The sequence below is a fragment of the Mercenaria mercenaria genome, chromosome 13 (assembly GCF_021730395.1).
Source record: "Mercenaria mercenaria strain notata chromosome 13, MADL_Memer_1, whole genome shotgun sequence".
Lineage (NCBI taxonomy): Eukaryota > Metazoa > Mollusca > Bivalvia > Venerida > Veneridae > Mercenaria > Mercenaria mercenaria.
In genome coordinates, this window is record NC_069373.1 from 49,030,788 (window position 1) to 49,046,224 (window position 15,437).

At 35.9% G+C, this 15,437-nt stretch overlaps 1 protein-coding gene across 4 annotated transcripts in view; it reads right to left on the minus strand.

The window, feature by feature from the left end:
• LOC123529772 (neuroglian-like) overlaps nt 1–15,165 on the minus strand; it is a 47,838-nt gene extending 32,673 nt beyond the window's left edge. For 2 of the 4 annotated variants that reach the window (XM_045310292.2, XM_045310288.2), the window contains exons 1-10: nt 15,068–15,165; nt 14,063–14,123; nt 13,610–13,718; nt 12,685–12,904; nt 12,254–12,404; nt 11,308–11,436; nt 9,547–9,649; nt 8,256–8,443; nt 7,523–7,657; nt 5,569–5,745 (exon numbers count right to left, since the gene is read on the minus strand). In XM_045310292.2, coding sequence (XP_045166227.2) covers nt 5,569–5,745; nt 7,523–7,657; nt 8,256–8,443; nt 9,547–9,649; nt 11,308–11,436; nt 12,254–12,404; nt 12,685–12,904; nt 13,610–13,718; nt 14,063–14,114 — 1,264 coding nt within the window. In that variant the 5' untranslated portion in view covers nt 14,115–14,123; nt 15,068–15,165. Of the gene's footprint in view, nt 1–5,568; nt 5,746–7,522; nt 7,658–8,255; nt 8,444–9,391; nt 9,495–9,546; nt 9,650–11,307; nt 11,437–12,253; nt 12,405–12,684; nt 12,905–13,609; nt 13,719–14,062; nt 14,124–15,067 lie in introns of all 4 variants that reach the window. The other 2 variants (XM_045310290.2, XM_045310291.2) reach the window with 2 other exon arrangements.
• Nucleotides 15,166–15,437: the final 272 nt, after the last annotated feature.

Genomic DNA, 15,437 nt, shown 5'->3' on the forward strand with positions numbered 1-15,437 from the left:
TGGTCTGGATGAGTGGATCCAATCAGTAATTCAATGGCCATAAATCAAAAGTGCCTGGGCAGATTTGGCTAGTTATCGAACTTGGGTAAGGTCTTTTGGCCAAACACATTTTGTTCAAGTTTGGTGAAGATCGGATGAGAAATGTTCGACTTATAGAGCGGACAAGAGTAAACAGACGGATTTTTTCGGTAATTCAAGGGCCGTAACTTTAAAATGCCTGGACCGATTTGGCTAGTTATCGAAGCTGGCCGAGGTCTCATGGTCAAACACATTTTGTTCAAGTTTGGTGAAGATCAGATGAGAAATGTTCGACTTAGAGTGCGGACAAGAGTAAAAAGGCCGATTTTTCGATAATTCAAGGGCCGTAACTCCAAAATGCCTGGACCTATTTGGCTAGTTATCGAACTTGGCCAAGGTCTCATGGTCAAACACATTTTGTTCAAAGTTTGGTGAAGATCGGATGAGAATGTTTGATTAAGAGTGCGGACATGAGTAAAAAGGCCAATTTTTCGATAATTCAAGGGCCGTAACTTTAAAATGCCTGGACCGATTTGGCTAGTTATCGAACTTGGCCGAGGTCTCATGGTCAAACACATTTTGTTTAAGTTTGGTGAAGATTGGATGAGAAATATTCGAATTAGAGTGCGGACAAGAGTAAAAAGACCGATTTTTGGTAATTCAAGGGCCATAACTCCAAGATGCCTGGACCGATTTGGCTAGTTATCGAACTTGGCCGAGGTCTTATGGTCAAACACATTTTGTTCAAGTTTGGTGAAAATCGGATGAGAAATGTTCGACTTAGAGTGCGGACAAGCTTTGTGACAGACACACACACAGACACACACACACACAGACTGGAGTAAATCAATATGTCTCCCACACCACTGTGTGGTGGGAGACATAATTATTCAAATTAACCAAGTTTTTCAATTATTTGGCCTAGTGACATTGTTCTCGACTTCACTTGAAAGAGCTCTGAATTTCACATAGTTTGTAATGACGGGCATACTGACAAAATTTTGTGAGGGTCAGCTTTAAAATGTGGCCTCCAGTTTACAAACAAGATTTTTTTATCGTTAGAACTAGCGACCTAGCTTTTGGCCTCAGGTAGCCCAGTTTCAAATTTGACTAAACTTTTATTGAATTTTAACAAAATTTTCAAGCTAAGGTAGCCAATCTTACAAATAAAATGTTAAAAAGGTTTTCCTACGATTTGACCTATTGACCTAGATTTTGACCTCAGGTGACCCACTTTCAAACCTGACATAGTCTTCATACAGACAAGCCATCCAACAAACTTTATGAAGATCAAGCATTTTGTGGCCTCCTGAGTGTTAACAAGGTTTATCCAAGATCTAAACTTGTGACCTAGGTTTAAACCTAAGTTAATCCATCTTCAAAACATACCTAGACTTCATATTAAAACAAGAGCTGTCGGAGGACAGCAACTCTCGACTATTCAACAGCCTTGTCAATTAAATGAATACAAAAGTTGAAAAAGGGGCATAATTTTGTAAAATGCAAAGTAGAGGTATTGAACCTCTGTACTGCATGTCATATCATGACAGTGAACAAGTATGTGAAGTTTCAACCCTTTCCAATTTGTGGATACTGAGATACCAGCTTACATACAAAAACTTAACAAAAAACTGCTAAGTCAAAGGGGCATAATTTTGTAAAAATGCCAAGTAGAGTTATGGGACCTTCCCAGTGCATGTTAGATCATGACAGTGAACAAGTGTGTGAAGTTTCAATCCATTCCAATTGGCGGATACTGAGATATCAGATTACATACAAAAATTTAACCAAAACTGCTAAGTCGAAAAAGGGGCATAATTTTGAAAAAAAAAAGAGAGTAGAGTTATGGGACTTGCTTAGTGCATGTCAGATCATGACAGTGAACAAGTATGTGAAGTTTCAATCCATTCCCATTAGTAAGTACTGAGATACCAGCTTACATACAAAACCTTAACCAAAAATTTCTAAGTCGAAAAAGGGGCATAATTTTGTAAAAAAGCAAAATAGAGTTATGGAACCTGTGCAATGTAAATCAGTTCATCACAGTGAATAAGTGTGTGAAGTTTCAATCCATTCCCACAAGTGGTTACTGAGTTACCGGCTTACATACAAAACCTTAACCAAAAATTTCTAAGTCGAAAAAGGGGCATAATTTTGTAAAAAAGCAAAATAGAGTTATGGAACCTGTGCAATGTAAGTCAGTTTGTCACAGTGAATAAGTGTGTGAAGTTTCAATCCATTCCCACAAGTGGTTACTGAGACACCAGCTTACATACAAAACCTTAACCAAAATCGGGACGCGGGCGCGGACGCCGACGCATGGGCGAGTCCAATAGCTCACTATTCTATGAATAGTCGAGCTAAAAAATCCTGATAAAAGTTTATGAAGATCAAGCTTAAAATAAGGTGTCTTTTGTTGTTTTTTTTTCTAAGATTTGACCCATTGACCTAGTTTTTGATCCCAGATTACCCAGTTTAATACTTGAACTAGATTTCATAAAGTGACACATTCTGACTAGGGTTCATAGGTACAAGAAGAAAACATGGCCTCTTTGAGTTTTAACAATATTTTCTATCATTTGATCCAGTGACATAGTTTATACCCAAATGATCCAGTTTCAAACTCACAATTCATTAATCTGCGCTCTCCCTACTGAGCTAAGCAGGTAAGCACTATCTGTAGTAGATGTTACATTAACCTGACCATCCTCCAAATGAAATCCTAACCATGTTCTTTTAGTAAGCTTCATGCAGCCATGTTAACATTAACATCTCAAAGCTTTTAAGTTACTGAGCAGACTAATGAATATGACACCAAACCAAAAACATCACTATTTCAATTTCGATTAACCCTTAAGTAATAGTCTTCTTTAGAAGTTGTCTAATATGGATAACTGGTCTCATCACAGTAAAAAAAAAAAAAGACATTTGTTTGGGGTCATGAAGGCTGCCTTTGTTCTTTTAGTGTTAAAAGGACAGGGTCCTTGTCTGGGGTGTTAGGGAATACACATCCTTTCCCCTTCAGTAGCTAGAATTGTAGAGGATATTATGACATCTCTTTTCATGAATTTCCTGCTAGCCAGTTTTTCCATCTAATGGAACCTCAATTTCATGGGACGAAGTTTCAAAATTATTTTCAGCTAAAGTTTTAATAGTGACTAGCATTATTTTGCCCCAGTTTTCATGTGCTTTTTAAAAATCAGAAACCACAAGTCCAATCCCAATCAAAGCATTTCGACTCCTATATTCTTTATTTTCTCCACTAAATTGTGACACATCATTAACAAGCTAAAAACTGAATTAGGTATCTCTATTCAAATTCTGTAAAATCATTTATTTCGTGGGTATGAAATTTCGTGTTTTTTGTCAAAATGGCAATTTCGAGCGAATATGAATTTGTAGATTGTAACTTCTGATCATAAAATGAATAGGAAATTTACATGTTCGTTAGGATTAAAATTCGTGGATTGACTCAACCACGAAAATTAGCCCCCCTCAAATATTAATGATTTCACAGTATGTATTTCTGTCGACCGTGTGTCTTCATGCTTCAAGGGAGATGTATTCCATGTCAGAAGGTTTTAAGGTTTGTGGTACTGAAATGGCGCTGTTGTTGTGACATGTCCAATAAGTGCAATATAACCGGATTTTAAGACCTATATCAAACATGTTTCTGAAACCAGAATAACTTAAGTTATTGATGTAACCATTCACCATGGCTTTAAGTTGAGACATTGACTCTGTGATCTTGGGCTAGTGAACTTTAAGGACAGCTTCTGCAATTTGCCATTATGAAAAGAACATACCAGTTTTATCAATATCCTACAAGGCATTTTAAAAACTGAAACTTCAATTATGACCTTGACCTCTGGTAGGCACCCTTGCAGCATGGATTCTGGAGATGAACATTCGTTTCAAAACATCTTCAAGGTATTTAAAGATAGAGAATAGACATGAAATGCTAAGCTAAACCAATTTTTTACATTCAGTTTTTGTTTTGAGTGAGCACAATTTTAACATAGGTTCTACACATATTCTCGATGACAGAAGCATTCAGCTGAAGTTTTATTATGTATTCTTCAATGGATTTAAGAAGACATGGAGCTGACAGAAACTTTGACTGACAAGTTGACAGGCCAGCAAGATGAAAATTATACCCGTCCTAAATGATGGGTTGATATACTGCGAAAGTATTGTTTGTTTGCTGTTAGCATTAATATTTACTGTATAGTTTACATATAATGATAAAGATGGGGAGGGGATTAAAAGGTATCATATGTAATAAGGTATATTTCCTTCGTTTCTGAATAGGGAGGCAAGTCAGACCTTACTGGAGTAAACACAGTCTTGCTTTTTTAGTTTATATTTATTTCAACTCAAATGTGATAACAGCTTCAGTCAAAAGTCAGTTTCCTGGATAACCGGTAATAGTGTAATAAGAAAAGATGTGGTTGTGACCACAGCAAGGGCCCAAACCCACATCCTCCAGGTAGAATAACTGCCCACGTAACCAACAGACTCACACTATGCATGCTTTTTATGATACTATCAAAAAGTTTTGATGCAAGTCTCTACAGTTTTATCTACATTTTACATTAAAGATTCTGACAAACTGGGACTCACTGTAATGTCTGTATCAATAAGAAAGCATAAGAAAACAAACTCTGACAAGATCTTTTTACAATCAATTTTTAATAATTAAACAACATACATGCAGTAGGCAATGTAAAGCAAGTGTAAAGCAGTGGTGTGTTTAATCTAGCCAACTATGCCTACTGGGACCACTGGCTTGGGAGCTGGAAATAAGACTGAAACTCTGTAACATAACCACTCACTGACTGAACAACTGACAGGTGATCTCTTTCCTTAAGCTTACCAGTATTTATTAAACTGCTAACATGTGAACATGGTACATATTTGATATGAAATTCTAACATTTTGATATAGCTTTGATACCTAAAAATCATGTTCTGGCTAAATTATTACATGATCGGAAGAACCATTAATTGAAAAAAGACATCTAACCACTTCCAATGTTTCATAAATTTTACATCAATTTACTTTGTTTCTGCCAGACATAATGTTTCTTGTGGAGTTTATCACAATTTTTCAACAGTATTTCAGTTATGTAACTGTGGGCAGCTAACCTAACCAATGTTCCTGGATTCTGTACTAGTACAAACCTGTTCTCCGCAAGTAACTGCCAACATCCATACATGAATCAGGTGCAGGACAACTGATTTCAGACACAATGACTTTTATCAAATTGTCATGGAGAACATACGCCCCACCCAGGGATCAAACTTGATCCGTAGATCTGTGCTCTCCCAATTGAGCTAAGCGGGCAGGTTAGACATGAGATAACTGTAATCAGTAACTGTGGTCAGTAAATGTAATCAGTAATTATAATTAGATGTAATCCATTACATTTTTGTAAAGTAATTGACATGTGAAACTAATTGATATCTTATGTTGTCATAATTGAACTTTGCCTTAAATGAGCATTACCTGAATGCCTTAAAAATTTATCACTTTGAAATATTAACTTACCAAGTACATTGAGGTAGACATCGGAGAACACATATCCATGTTTGTTACTGGCGTTACACTGGATGTTCATGTGATCTTCTAAGGTGAGATTCGTCAGGGTTATATTGTGCGCGTCTTTCTTAAAGAACCGGTTGTTGTTATAGATACGTGGATCTCGAACCCCGACCTCATTTTGCCCTAGAGTTTAAAAAAACAAGACCATGTTGACACCAACTGCTATACATAAAAGTATTTAATTGATAACTTGGTTTCTTCGCTGTGATATAATTCCATTCATTGCACTTTAATAAATAATCAAGTTTCATGGTAATCAACATTAAAGTAGTTGACCTGTAATGATGATCAGACTATTTCGGTCTTAGGGATGTGTAGCATTACCAATACACCAGTACATAAGCCACGCCATGAGAAAACCAACATAGTGCGTTTGCGACCAGCATGAATCCAGACCAGCCTGCACATCCTCGCAGTCTGGTCAGGATCCATGCTGTTCGCTTTCAAAGCCTACTGCAATTTGAGAAATCATTAGCAAACAGCATGGATCCTGACAAGACTGTGCGGATGTGCAGGCTGGTCTGGATCCATGCTGGTCGCAAACGCACTAGGTTGGTTTTCTCATGGCGCGGCTCATATGTTTCTTCTGTACAAGGGTATGTATCACACAAACAATTTCTACACTGATTTGCACCAGTACAAGAGTGTTTCCATTTGTGTACACACAGAATATAAGTTGCATTCAGGAAATTGGGATAAAAAATTTGCAGTTCTAAACATCACCAACTAGACACAATGCTTGTGTTCGAAAAACTGTTTGGAAGATTTCCCGCTAATTTCTGCAGAAAGACAAATAGAAACATGTACCTTAGAGTTCATTTGAAACAACATTTTGCAGATAATACTATATCATATTAAGTATCACGGTACAAACTTCCCATATCATAATATACCTTGATCCAGAATTTCTGTCAATACCTATAATTCAGTCTTGTGTGTTTTCAGTAAGCAATTTCAATTTTTTTCTGCTAATTCAGCAGCCATGTGCTCAACTTATTTATATTAAGTACCAACTAATACCAACAAGTGCTGTCAGTGGACAGCGCGCTCGACTATTCTCAGTGCTTGATAGTATAATATAAGCAATGAGTAAAACTTTAACATTACAATAAGCATATTCTAAGTCGAAAAGGGGCCATAATTCAGTCAAAATGCTTGATTGAGTTGCCTCCTCCTTTTTACAGACTGGGGTCATGATGGTAAACAAGTATGCAAAATATGAAAGCAATATCTTAATGGACTTTGAAAATATTTGGGGTGGTACACAAACTTTAACATTTATTCTAAGTGGAAAAGGGGCCATAATTCAGTCAAAATGCTTGATAGAGTTGCCTCCTCCTTTTTACAGACTGGGGTCATGATGGTAAAGAAGTATGCAAAATATGAAAGCAATATCTCAATGGACTTTGAAAATATTTGGGGTGGTACGCAAACTTTAACATTTGTATGACGCTCACGCTCACGCTCACGCTAAAGCTCACGCCGACGCCGGGGCGAGTAGGATAGCTCTCCTATTCTTCGAATAGTCGAGCTAAAAATAGCTGCCAGTCATTCCAAGTCTAATTTATTAACCTTTAGCCTGCTGGCGGCAAGTGATTCTACCTTTGCGGCCAGTGCAGACCAAGATCATGGTCTGCACTGTTAGCTATTCATTCAGTAAATTTTCTGTGAACACCCCTTTGAATAAGTGGTACTGCCCAAATTGAATGATAGACCAGTCCATTTTAGAAATTTAGCAGGGTAAAGGTTTATTGGTATTTCTTCTATGGATTTGAGTATGTGGATCAAGGCAACATCAAAATCCACTAAAAGTGAAATTATGTCTACCGAGAATAAAGATTACATGATAGAACAGTTTCAAGGGATTTAATGTATGATATAGAAAACAAATATTACATACTATCTTCCAGTGCGACACCGTTGATGTACCAAGCATATGCAGGTTTAGGGTCGCCACCAGCCTTGCAGATAAACGTTGCCTTTTCGTTGATACTGGCCTCAACTTCCACTGGTTCCTCTACCCAATATGGTGCAGCTGAAATATTATATTATACTTGTAATATAATGGAAACACCCCATCTCTCTATGATAGCTAGTTAGAGGCAAGTAAGTAATATGTAATTTTGTATGCTGTCTCCGATACTACTTTTAATCCCAAGGTCATTGTGACCTATGAAGTTTGACACCTGATGTTATTGATCAGAAACCAAATGGTCTACCAACTGACAGACCAACTAACAATAAACAAAACAATATACCCCTTCCTTTTTAAGGGAGGGCATATAAATAGTACAGACAGAATAAAAGGTGGTAAAATGGTATGCAAAAAAGCCCCACACTTTTCTTTGATAAAATGTAACATAATGATACAATGATTCCTAGAAACAAATGTACCATGATTAATAAAACAAATATAATTCTTGGAAACCATATTTTCAGCCATGTAAATTTATCTCAGATATCTACAGCTATCTCAAATATGTCTAGTGGTTCATATCCCTCTATTACAGGACTTGAAGAAGTAATTAAACACAACATAAATTCTGTCTTTAAGAAACTGATAAAATTATACTTTGATATTTTTTGGGGGGAATTTCCTAAAGTCCCACGTGCTGCACACATTTCTTACTTACATTCAATTCTAACATCAAAGGCTTTTGTAGCTCTCTGTGTGGACTCTGTGTTCAGACCCATACACTCATACTGTCCAGCGTCTGATTCCTGAACATTGCTGATGTGTAATTCCTGTCCAAAACTCTTAAATTTTGCTCGGTCAGGAAATGTTCCTTTAAGTTTCTCCCAGTACACATCTGGTGTTGGGCTTTAAAAAGAAATATTCGCATTAAATTCAAGATCTCACAGTGAACAGTGATCAACAGGAGCAGGGAGTAAGGAATTTATCCCCAAAATTATTGTTTGAACACCAGCCCATAGGAAAACTATCACAATATTAACAGGAAATCAAAACAGTGCTTGATTTAAACATTCAACAGGTCAAAACATTATGCAGGGATGCTTTAGGATAAGCAAAGTAATGGTTCTGAAATATAGACAAACTCAGCATTCTTCAAACCATAACTCAAATAAATTCTCAACATGAAGCTCTGTTCAAAAGCCTTGAGGCTACAGTGACTAAAAAGCTATGAGAACAAGAAGGGGATCAGTGGTCTGGTGGTTAAGGTGTCGCCAGCTCAACCCGGAAGTTGTGGGTTTGAACCCCACTGGGATCACGATCAAACCTCATATTACATACACCAGTACTAGTTAGCGGATGCGAGAGTGTTTCAAATAAGCTTAAATCTTTCAACACAATCAAGCTAAATTAATTTAGTATGAACTAAACTGTCCTACAATGTAACATTTGAAGGATACCTTACAACAGTTTTCAATAAAGGGTCCTTAAATAGTGACCCTTACTACTTAACTGTGGCAGAATCTACTAAAAATTATGTACTAACTGGATGTAGTGCAAGTTGGATCAGACAAAATTTCTGGGAAAAATTTCCAGAATTCGAAACCTGGACTTGAGGATTTGATCCCTTGCTCCTGCAACTAAAATCATTAATTATAATGGATGTGTGTATGTGTGAGTGTGGATGCTTGACATCTTACACACTAAAGAATTGGCAAAATTTGTCAACCGTAGACTCTAGCATAAACATCTGAAGGAGTCACCAATATAGCTAATAATTTGCTACTGCCAATGATCAGACTTCTAAAACACAACATCTATGTTACCATTAAAGAAAGAATTCAACTGCATTCTTACTTTCCAGCAAAAATACATTTGAGGCGTAGCGTTCCACCCTTCACAAAGAACTGGTCACTAGGTGACGTCCACAACTCATGGGCTGGACGCTTTTGTTCTGTGGCTGAAACAACACAGCAACACGTAATTACAAGCAAATCAAATTATTTACATACTTTCCAGCAAAAATACATTTGAGTCTGAGCGTTCCCCCTCTGACGAAGAACTGGTCACTGGGTGATGTCCACAGCTCGTGAGCTGGATGTTTTTGTTCTGTTGCTGAAAGCACAAATCACCATAATGTTTTATATCAAGCAAATATGTATTGTAAATGCAAACTAAGTCCAACTCGAGACATTATTATCACTTTCATTTCATTTCAGTCTGACATTACGTCCAACTCAACCACGTTCGAAAACCGGCATAATCATTACTGATTCCCAGCTGAGCGTAAATTGTAAGCTTAACAATAAAAGAAACCAGTAAAACCTTTTAATTTAATTTGCTATAGGTAATATATTTATCTTAAGAACAGATAAATGTTTTTAACCTATTTCGCATAAAACCTATAGAAAAAACAGCTATCAAATATATGTATGAACATACAATATTTGGCACAGTGCAAAGTTGTGTCCAATATGTCCATAAAAGGTTATCCGGGGCCTTTATAAAAGAACAGGCAAATGAAAATTATAAGATACAGAGCTAGATCTCTCCACCGAAATAGTTTCTGTATTCAGATATTGTCAGTAAATAAAAGTTCCTTTAAAAATACAACTGCAATTGTACTTTCCAATACCTGCTATCAGACACCCATACATATCGTTGAATGAAATGCGCCTACAGTGACGTAATATGTGACATCATCATTGGCGAAAAACAAATTCACGATGGAGGTCAGTTGATGACTTTCTCCGTGTACTACGAAATGCTCATGACATGACATATTATGCATTACACAAAATCAAGCACAGAAGAATATTTGCTATTCGGAAGTATTTTTCTTTTCACCATAAAATCACATTTCAGTTAACAATCATGTCTGAAAGTTTGAAATTACGCCGATTTTTAATAGCCATTGCTTGTGACTTTGTGTACGGGCTGTCAGGGGGGTTAACTTAGAGTCACGGATTGGGACAAATGCAAACTATGCACAGTTTAAAACCTTCTAATCTTTATTTGTCAAATATAATATGTTTTTATACACTGGTATTTGTGTGTGAGCCATCAAAATGTGCATTTTCAAAACAAATTTCCACACCTTTAAAAAGTCAAAAGTAAAAAAATAATATCAAAATTGATATTTCATGGATATGATGATAACATACAGCTAAATTTCATCTTGACGAAATGAAGGGAGGACTTCACCTGAGTACATTTATTACCCAAAATTGGTTCCTATATTTTCACCTATACCATATCCAATACAGCTGTATCTAAACATCAATATAACTAACCCTAATACATACATCTATAATTATTCAATCACCATACAATATCATGATTAAAATTTTTTTTGATTTGCACATTTGTAGACCAACTACTTTGAGAAATGTGCGTAAGTCTGCTTCAAGTTGACAAACTGCCACATTTGGAACACCTTCCGGGCATTCCACTCGATATTCAGCTAGAAGGCAACATGGAGGCAATGGTAGGGAAGAAGTACACAGGTGATTATATTTTGTTTTCCACCTCTTTACTGTACAAGCATTTGCAGACATTTGTTTCAATGCTTTCAATATAGATGTTTATAATTAATAAAGGCTTACTGGTATTTGAATAATTACCTAATTCCAAAAGCAGAATATTAGTTCAGTCTTCCCATGTGAATAATCTCAACACATTTTTTAGGTTTTGAGAAACTTCTTAGCAGAGTGCAAATCAAACAGGTTAAATGACAGTAGAGTAGAAATTATAATCTATAAATAGTAACATACATCCTAAGACCTCCACCACATGTTCTGGACCAATTGCATTATCTCTCATGAAGTAGTTGATAGCCATACAGGAGTACGCCCGTCCGCCTTGTTCATCTGACTTCTTCACATTTGTGAATCTTAGTTTTCCTGGAAATCAAAAACATGTATTTCAGTTATGTAACATCGGTCTGTTAATGTGACCATTGTCCCTAGATTCCATACCGGTACTGACTTTTTCACTACAAGTAACTGACAAACTTCTCCAATATTCTTAACTCAATATTCTTAGTAACCCTTAATATGCAAAGTGTACTATTCGGAATGCTAAAAAAATATTCTGGTTCCTATTCAGTTAGCTTATAAGCTGGCCTAAAACTAGGATTGGTAGTTAAACAGATTTTATTATTACAGATTTAATGACCTGATCATTAAAACTATTACAATTATCATTTTCTGCTTTTCATTATCAAATAATTATGCCAGGAATTCGTCAAAAACATTCAATACAAAAAATAAAGTTTGAAAGTTCCCAGCATATTTATGGTTCGGTATTGTGCTGACAATAGTACAGCAGTATATCATGCTTGGTACAATACCCTATATCTCATATTATAGTCACCAGAAATATATTTTACTTCAAAAAGAATGTTTTCAAAATAAGCCAGTAGAAATGATTTGTGTAACAGAATACACTGCAATCAACCAACACCATATAACTAGAATATTGTTGTGAAGAAGGCACATACCTAACCTTTAGCCTACTGGTACAAATTGATTCTGCTTTTGCGACCAGTGCAGACCAAGATCAGCCTTGCACACCTGTGCAGCCTGATCATGGTCTGTATTGTTTGCTATTCTGTCAGTAAATTTTCAGTGAACAACCCTTTGAATAATAAATGGTATTGCCAAAATTGAATGATGGACCAGTTCATTTTAGAAACTTAGCAAGCTACGGGTGAATTACCTTCAATATCCATACTGACTCTTTTGTCAAAGTTGATTGCCTGCCATCTGCCATCAGGCTCCTTTAACACCCAGTATACATCTGCTGGTGGGTAACTCTGGGGCGGGGTACAGGGCAATGTCAGATCCTTTCCAGCAGCAACTCTGCTTGTCTGAAATAAGATTTTTCTTATTCAAATAACAGCTTTGTCTTATCAATACATATATAATAAGTGTGTGCTAAGTTTATTCATAGTCAAAACCAGATACTCATATGGACAACTCATATTCATCAGATCATTCCTATGATAAGCTTAGTTTTATCTGCTAAAGATATCAAAGACACTTCCAACAACGTACCAGTATAGGTTGTTATCACTTTTTTTCTAAATATGATAAATTTTGTGAATCAAATTTCATAAAGCCTTACACACCACCTTAAGATATACTTACGCGTCTAGGCTCATAGGCAAACTTCTTTAATTTAGCCTCTCTCAAGTTGATTTTAACTGAGGCAGAGATTCCATAACCATTGTCGGCGAAACACTGAAATATACCCTCGTCTTTATCCTCGGGACTGTTGAACACTATGGTACCTTGATTAGGCAGCTGGACCACACGGTCATCTTGACCGCTGGGATTATATGATTCTCCATTACGTTTCCACAGATACCTGGAACATAAGGTTTTTCATATTTGAATTTTATACCTCAAGTATGTTTTCTCAGCAGTAGGCTTATGATTTGGAGCTGTAAAACATGCAATCAGATAAATAGCTTTGCAGGGTTTTTATTTCAGTATTTCCATAAATGTATTGGCAAAAAATGGATTTAAGACGATGAATGGTCATGTCAAAGGTCTTATAGAAAACAAGAAAAGTTAGGTCATTTTTCCATTGTCATGCCATCTGATCTGATATTAGTAATGCTACATTGTGTTATATGATTAAAAAAGAAAAAATTCCAGAAATTCAGTGTATATTAACAATCATGACGGCATAAAACGGGGATTATACCTGAGGCTGACACTCTGATACCAGTCCTGTTTCTTTACATTGGTTTATTTTTTTTGATGATCTTTTTCAATTTTCCTGTATATTTTTGCACAGACAGAATGATTTTATAACGTGACATTTTTGTAGAGTCTGACTGGGAAAATTTGTCCGGCAATAACTTAAAATTCAGATAAAAAGCCCTCAATGTTTAGAGCATTATATTAATTTTCAGACAAAACTTTATTCTCTAACAAAAAACTTCAATGGTGATATTTATGAGAAACTTCAAATTAAATTAAAACTCACTAAGCTTAACATGATCTGAGACTTAGCGATGAACCATTGAGTGGTGAAGGTGAATAGACACGTAATAAGTGTACATACTTTGGTTTCGGTATACCATCAGCTATACATAATATCTCAACTGACTCTCCCGGCTTGTAGTAAATATCTTTATCTAACGGCTGTAGGTAGATGTTCGGTGGACGATTTACTGAAGAAAAAAAATTAAAATAATATCAAGGTTTATAATTCTACAAAAGCTAGTGATATGCTAATACTACACATTCTGTTATATTTGGCTGTAGTTTAACATTTTGCACTTTACCGTAACAGAAGGAACTGAATTCTTCAATAATCCAGCTCCCCCCAAAAAACACAACATGTAAGAAGTGTGACACAGACTGCCAAAATGCATTAAGCGCAAATCTAATTCAATTCAACAGGTACAAAGTTTCCATTAATTATAAGTGACTGTCATATGTATATAAATATATCATTAATTATCTCCAACTGTCTGAAGGTAAACTTGTGTAGATATAAAAAAGAATACAATACCTGCAGATGCTGTCCACAAATACAACAGGCAAATGGTAATTCTAAGTAACATCTCTGCAATCTAGAAAAAGAAATAAAAGTAAAATTTTACTTTTCAGCAAAGATCACCCTTATTCTGACAAGTTTTTTTTTTTAATTTGATTAACTTTGACCGAGCATTCCCGTTTGTGGTGAAACTGAAATCTGCCATTCAATGCATTCCAGTATTACCACTTGCATTAAAAGCTGGGGGCGAAAACTGACTTTTTCTTGCACTTTTGCATCCTTCACTAAGAGATATATAATAGCAGTCTCCAAAACTTGGGGTGCAAAGTACCATTCTGTGCGTGAATAGGGGTTTCTGGGAACACTGGCATTCGAGATAAAACAGAAAGGAAATGACTATACATGATCAATTATCGCAACTGGATAGACAGTGCCTATTTCACATAGTGAATTAATAACAGCATGAGGTGTTTCAAAAACTTAATTATTGGCCGGAAGTGGAATATACGTAAGTACTCTACTAAGATATATTTGTTAACATCAACTAGCTTAGTTACTTACCTTATTGATCATGCAACAGCTTTCAAACTGATTACGTGACCTTGTTATTAAACTTTACACAGAAAAGCTTATCTTTATAATGAAAACAAGAAGGACGCTTTTATAGGTACAAAGCAGGATGAATCATGAAGGTTCCATATATGGAACTCACTTATCTGGACAGGGCCAGTACTGGCATTAGGGGAATTTTTTTAACACTACATATATTACCTATGACTGACAGACGACGAATAAATGTACCTCAAACTCATACATGCAGTAACCATGTCCCTTTTAAATAATGATATCGAGCAGGAAATGGCTAGCCGATATGACTCACCTGTGTAAAATTTGTAATAAAAAAAATCTTTTTATACATATTGATCGCTTAAAACACTTCCGCATTATATATCAGTATAATCTTATTCATACAAATGACGTGAGTTTACTACAGAAAACACAAGATTTAACAATTTTTACCTTGTTTACCTGTACAATTTTCACAAATATTTACTGTCCGCCATTTTAAAAATTCAGGTCATGGGGGTTGTAATGAAAATTAGAATCAAAAGGTAAATTTAGACGAATTTTTTTTGGCGGCAGAGATCATGGAGGTCATCTTTGAAATTTGCAAACTTTCAAAACAACACTTCGATAAAAATGATATCTTTAAATTCTGACAATTTTATTCAACGATTACGAATACTAAATGAAATCGGTTATAATAATGCTTTCAAGCGAAGCAAGCCATAAAGTTCATTCAAATTTTTAATGACTGAGGTCTGCTCGCCGGATTTATGAGGGGTGGAGTGGAAGGGGGAGGGAAATGTGTTGTAAATACAGCCTCTAG